The 5,616-nt window shown below is 41.5% G+C and overlaps 1 protein-coding gene across 1 annotated transcript in view; it reads left to right on the top strand.

Annotated features, from left to right (window-relative positions):
* Positions 1–5,616, top strand: part of Taf1b (TATA box binding protein (TBP)-associated factor, RNA polymerase I, B, 63kDa) — a 63,568-nt gene that overhangs the window by 3,091 nt on the left and 54,861 nt on the right. The window contains exon 3 of the mRNA XM_013013563.1: positions 3,895–3,982. Coding sequence (XP_012869017.1) covers positions 3,895–3,982 — 88 coding nt within the window. The remainder of the gene's footprint in view (positions 1–3,894; positions 3,983–5,616) is intronic.

Here is a 5,616-nt window from a genome sequence, read left to right as displayed (position 1 = left end):
CTGAGCCACCTTCCCAGCCCAACTTTTTAAAAATTGATTCAGATGAGATCTTTTGAACTTTTTGCCTAGGCTAGTCTTAAACTAGCCTCCTAAATCTATGCCTCCTGAATAGCTAGATTTATAGTTGTGTACCACCAAACCCAGCAACAAAATGATTTCTTATCTCATTTCCTCCTTATGAGATATGGTGTTATAAATATATATTCATAGAACAAGTGGGGCTCACAAATTGGGTTTGCCAAAGTCACACAGTGTTGAGGCAAGACTTGAACCTGAGTTTTCCAACTCCAGGCTTCATTTTATCTCATCACACCTGTTTCTTAAAATAGATACTGTCTGGTGTGACCTTGGTAGATGGGCTACCTTCACCTGGGAGTTTACATCCTGTTCTGGTGGCCATAGCTTCAGGCCAGTATAACCAAAATAATCAAGGGTGTGGACAGTTTGCTGCTAGACAGGCTAACCATGTCAAGATGCTTCTCCGTAGAGAAGGATTTGCTGAAAATCTACTGAGCCAGGTAGAACAAATTCACCTTCACCATAAAGTTAAGGAAGTCAGGTTGGGACAAGTAAATGTGACTGAGCTTTAGCATGTTGTGAAAGGGGCTAACTTCCCTTCCTACTTTAAGAAATTAAAACCTGGCGACTCCTCTTTGGGGGCCTTTTACAAATCCAGAGTTTTGCTTCTTTCCTTAAAATAAGCTTATTCTGCTTATTTATTTATTTAGCCTGTCATGGGGCTTGAACTCAGGGCCTGGGCACTGTCTCTGAGCTTCTTTGGCTCAAGGCTAGTGCTCTACCACTTGAGCCACAGTGCCACTTCAGGCTTTTTTCTGTTTGTGTAGTGCTGAGGAATCAAACTCAGGGCTTCATGCATGCTAGGCAAGCACTCTACCACTGAGCTACATTCCCAACCCTCTGTTTACTCTAAAAAGAAAGAAAGAAATAAAAAACCTGGTCAAAGTCTATGAAACAAGTGAAACAAATTTCCCTTGAGCAAAGTAGGTTATTTAGCTTACAACTCTGTCCCATGATGGTTTTCTGCAGCATAGTAATCTTTCTGCAGAGTGTAGGGGATGCTCATGGTCTCCTTACTAAGATAGGATATTAACAAGATACATACTTACCAAAGAAATTGTTTGGGTGATGGTAAGCATTTTCTTGATTATGGCAATGATTTTATGGATATACACACATGTAGCTTAAAATATATGTGTGTGTATATATATGTGTGTGTGTGTGTGTGTACATACACAAATGCTCAGATTGTGCACTTGATATGGACTCACTGTGGTCTTCTCCTTTAATTAGTGTTAATGCACACTGAGTAGTATTACTTACTGTTACCTTTGTACTGCAGAAATGCACATGGGGGGCTGGGAAGGTGGCTCAATGGTAGAGCGCTTGCCTTGCATGCATGAGGCCCTGGGTTCGATTCCTCAGCACCACATAAGCAAAAACAAAAAAAAATGTACATGGGAAAGAAGATTGTGTCTTAAGGAACTATTTGAAAGATCCTAATACCATTACCTAGCTCTGCATATCAAGGACTGTCAGCCTACAAGGAGTAAGTTGTCAAGAATGTATAGCTCTTGAAGGTAGGAAACATATATGTGTGTGTATACATGTATGTGCATATGTAGAACACATGTATGTGTGCACATAAGTATAGAGAGAACCCAGTGCTTCAAGTTAGGGGAGCACTCTACCACTGAACATTCTCAGCCCCAATCCATCTTTTATGGAGAAGATAATCCTAGCTCGGAGCCTCCCTTCCATACAGTGGGCAAATCTGTTGCACAAATTCAGTGATTACTTTATGGCCATGCAGGCATGCTCATAACATAGAATGTGATGTGAATGGTGCTCCTTGGAGTGAGGTAGTGTTGAAATCCTCAGGTGGGGAGGGGCCAGTGAGACAGTGGTTACAACTATGAAACATGGAGGTTGTGGTACAGCTTGCCGTAACTATTGCTCTGTTGCTGTCATCGTCCTCCAGTTTACTCTATACGTCTTGCAGGTCCAGGCCTTCTGTCTAGTCTGAGCAAAGGCATTCTGAGTTGGTAAAAGAACAAATTTATCTCTGGGTTTTTTGCTTGTGCCAGTCCTAGGGCTGGAACTCAGGGACTAGACACTTTCCCTGAGCTTTCGTGCTCAAGGTTAGCACTCTACTACTTGAGCCACAACTCCACTTTGATTTTTGGTGGTTAATTGCAGATAAAGTCTCATGGACCTGGGCTGGGAAGGTGGCTCAGTGGTAGAGCGCTTGCCTTGCATGCCTGAGGCCCTGGGTTCGATTCCTCAGCACCACATAAGCAAAAAGAAAAAAGCCGGAAGTGGTGCTGTGGTTCAAGTGGTAGAGCGCTAGCCTTGAGCTGAAGAGCTGAGGGACAGCGCTCAGGCCCAGAGTTCAGGCCCCATGAGCAGACCAAAAAAAAAAAAAAGTCTCATGGACCTTCCTGTCTGGGGTGGCAAACTGTGATCCTCAGCTCTCAGCTTTCTGAGTCACTAGGACTACAGCTGTGAGCAACCAGTACCCAGCTTATCGGAGTGTGTTTTACACAGGAAAAAAAGAATGAGGTCTTAAATTATGTTTTAGACCAGTAGATCTTTTTTCAAGAATTTTGTGGGTATTTAATAAAAGTGTATGCTAGAATATATGAGTTTCATAATGTTTATTTTACTTACTCATTAATTTTGTGCTGGTCCTGGGGCTTGAAGTCAGAGCCTGGGGCGCTGTCCCTGAGCTTTTTCACTCAAGGCTAGTGCTCTACCACTTTGCTTTTTTTTGTTTTTGTTTTTGTTTTTGGTCCGGTCATGGGGCCTGAACTCTGGGCCTGAGCTCTGTCCCTCAGCTCTTCAGCTCAAGGCTAGCACTCTACCACTTGAGCCACAGCGCCACTTCCGGCTTTTTTCTTTTTGCTTATGTGGTGCTGAGGAATCGAACCCAGGGCCTCAGGCATGCGAGGCAAGCACTCTACCACTGAGCCACCTTCCCAACCCTGCTCTACCACTTTGTACCACTACTTCACTTCCATTTTTCTGGGGTTAATTGGAGATGAGAGTCTTATGAACTTTTCTGTCCAAGCTGCTTTGAACCCTCAGATTTCAACCTCCTGAGAAGCTAGAATTATAGGTGAGAGCCACTGGCACCTGGGCTTGTTCCTGAGCTTTTCACCTCTAGACTACTGTTCTACCATTTGAGCCACAACTCCATTTTTGGCTTTTGGTCGTTCATTGAAGATCAGAATGTCATGTACTTTCCTACTTGGGTTGACTTTGAACTCAATCCTTCAGATATCCTAAATTGTTAGGATTACAGGTATGAACCACTGGCACCCAGCTTAATAGATTCTTTTAATGATTATAAGAGCAATGCACAGGCTTATTGGAGAAAATTTGGAAATTGTGAAGATGAAAACCTCTACCACCAGTGATCTCAATACACAGTTTAGTAACAGCTTCCTATTCTAATCTGTCTGTCTCTGTCCCTCTCCCCTTTCCCTTCTCCCTCTCTCTTCCCCTCTCCTACTCTCCCTCTTTCTGTATACAGGAGGGGAAAGGGATATTTGTATTAATAATTTTTCCTGTTATTGTAAATGTGCAGATATTTTCATTGACTATGTAAATATTCCACATATAATCGTTCCAGTAATTTAATTGCTTTTAGCTCCAGTTTGGGATTCCTATTTTAGAAGTGGATACATTTTTAATGAAAAAACAACTTAAGGATTAACCCGAATGTTACAATTTATATAATTTTCCTTATGTTATGATAAGTAGTCTAATTGCTTACAATTTGAATCCTTGATACTTCCCAGAAACATACTGGAAAACTTGTGCTTAGGGGGATATAATACTTTCTTCTAAACCGCCTGTTTTTGTTTCCCACAGAGATCTAAGGAAGTTACAGACACAGGGGCTATTCCAAATGCCAGGATAAAAGCCATCAGCAGGGGGCAGAAAAACAAAAAAAAGCTTGGTAAGACCCTAATATATGCTTACTGTTCTTTATTTCAAATGAATGCTGAATCTTTGACATAGAGTGGAATTTTAAGTAGATTCCAGTGCAAATTCCAGATCTGAAAGCATATAATACAGTATAGAATTATGGTAAAGTTGGAAGCAGTGTGTGTGTACAAAAACCCTGCTTCTGTCAGTGAGTTGCATTTCCAGTAGAGCAACTATTATGCAAAAGACAATAATAGCAAAGGGGCATTTCTTCTTTTTCTCTGCTGGCATAGATTCTTCTATTATTGCCTCTAAATATGACTTTCTGTGTTTTTGAAGCAAAATGCTTATTTTCCAGATTGATTTGCCAATGGAATTATCAGGTTGGGTGACTTAAACTTGATATTCAACTTTCCAGAAACTTGCATTTTTCATATTGAATTTTGAACAAATAGGGAAGCTTGTTTTCCCTTACAACAGCCTTAGCGTGAGTATGCATAGAAAGATCACTTGTTGCATTAGTCCCATGTCTCTGATGAGCCATTCCTGGATAGCGTCTGAGGCCCAGGGTTTCTGTCCTTGGGCTGCCTGCCTAGGACCAGCTTCTCAAGTGTGGAACCAGGGTAATGTTAATAGTAGATTCTTCTACTATTAACAAAACTTTTTTAGGAGGTTTTTTGCTTTGCTTTTTTTTTTTTTTTGTCTTTTTGTTGGTGGCATTCGGGGAAGGAAGAGGGTGTAGTCCTCTGCCACGTGCAGGCAGAAGGGACCTGGGAGTCAGCACCACTGCACAAGCTGTGTATTAAAGCCCTCGCTGATCCGCTTCTCAGAGTTACAGTATTTGACGATGAGGAATAAAACAGATTTTAACATTTGTCTAACTGGCCTTTACAGTAAACAGTACCTGTGTTCTGTTTGGTGACAGGTTTCTTTATAATCTCTTAGGGTTGTTTTGAGGGTTTACAAAAATAGCCTGCTTAAAATGCCCAGCACAGAGTTGGCATCTAGGCAGACCTCGGCAGGCCTTTCCTGGATTTTAGTTTTTCCCTGTAACTTAGGACCAGTTCTATAAAAACAGAATGGCGTTGAACTGTTATTTTGTTTTTTTGTTTTTATTTTCTGTTCTTACTGCCCTGTCCTGTACCATCAGATCTTGGCTCTTGATATTTGCTTATTCACTCACCAAATATTCCAAAGTGGAAGAAAACCTTTGGAGGCAATGATAGTACTTTCATATACAATTCTTCTAGGTATTGTTTAGTGAAGTACATTTTTAAGCCAGTCATGAAGACTCACACCTGTAATCCCAGTTACTCAAGTGGTAGAGATCAGAAGGATCTCAATTTGAGAGTGGCCTAGGTAAAAGGTTGAGAGTCCTCAACTCAACAAACAAGCCTAGTTTGGTGGTGCGTGCTTATAGTCCTACCTGTGCATGAGGCATACATAGGAGTATCATTGTTCCAAGCCTATCTGAAAAATAACCCAAAACAAAAAGGATTGGAGGCGTGCCTCAAGTGGTAGAGTACCTGCTTAGCAAACCTAAGGCACTGAATTCAAACTCAAGTACCACCACCACCAAAAAAGAAAAACCCAATAACCTCCTCTCCCACTTTCTCTCCCCCCTTCCTTCCTTCCTTCCTTCCTTCCTTCCTTCCTTCCTTCCTT

Source organism: Dipodomys ordii, unplaced genomic scaffold (genome assembly GCF_000151885.1).
Source record: "Dipodomys ordii isolate 6190 unplaced genomic scaffold, Dord_2.0 Scaffold20, whole genome shotgun sequence".
Classification (NCBI taxonomy): domain Eukaryota; kingdom Metazoa; phylum Chordata; class Mammalia; order Rodentia; family Heteromyidae; genus Dipodomys; species Dipodomys ordii.
This window is presented reverse-complemented; position numbering and strand designations above follow the sequence as displayed.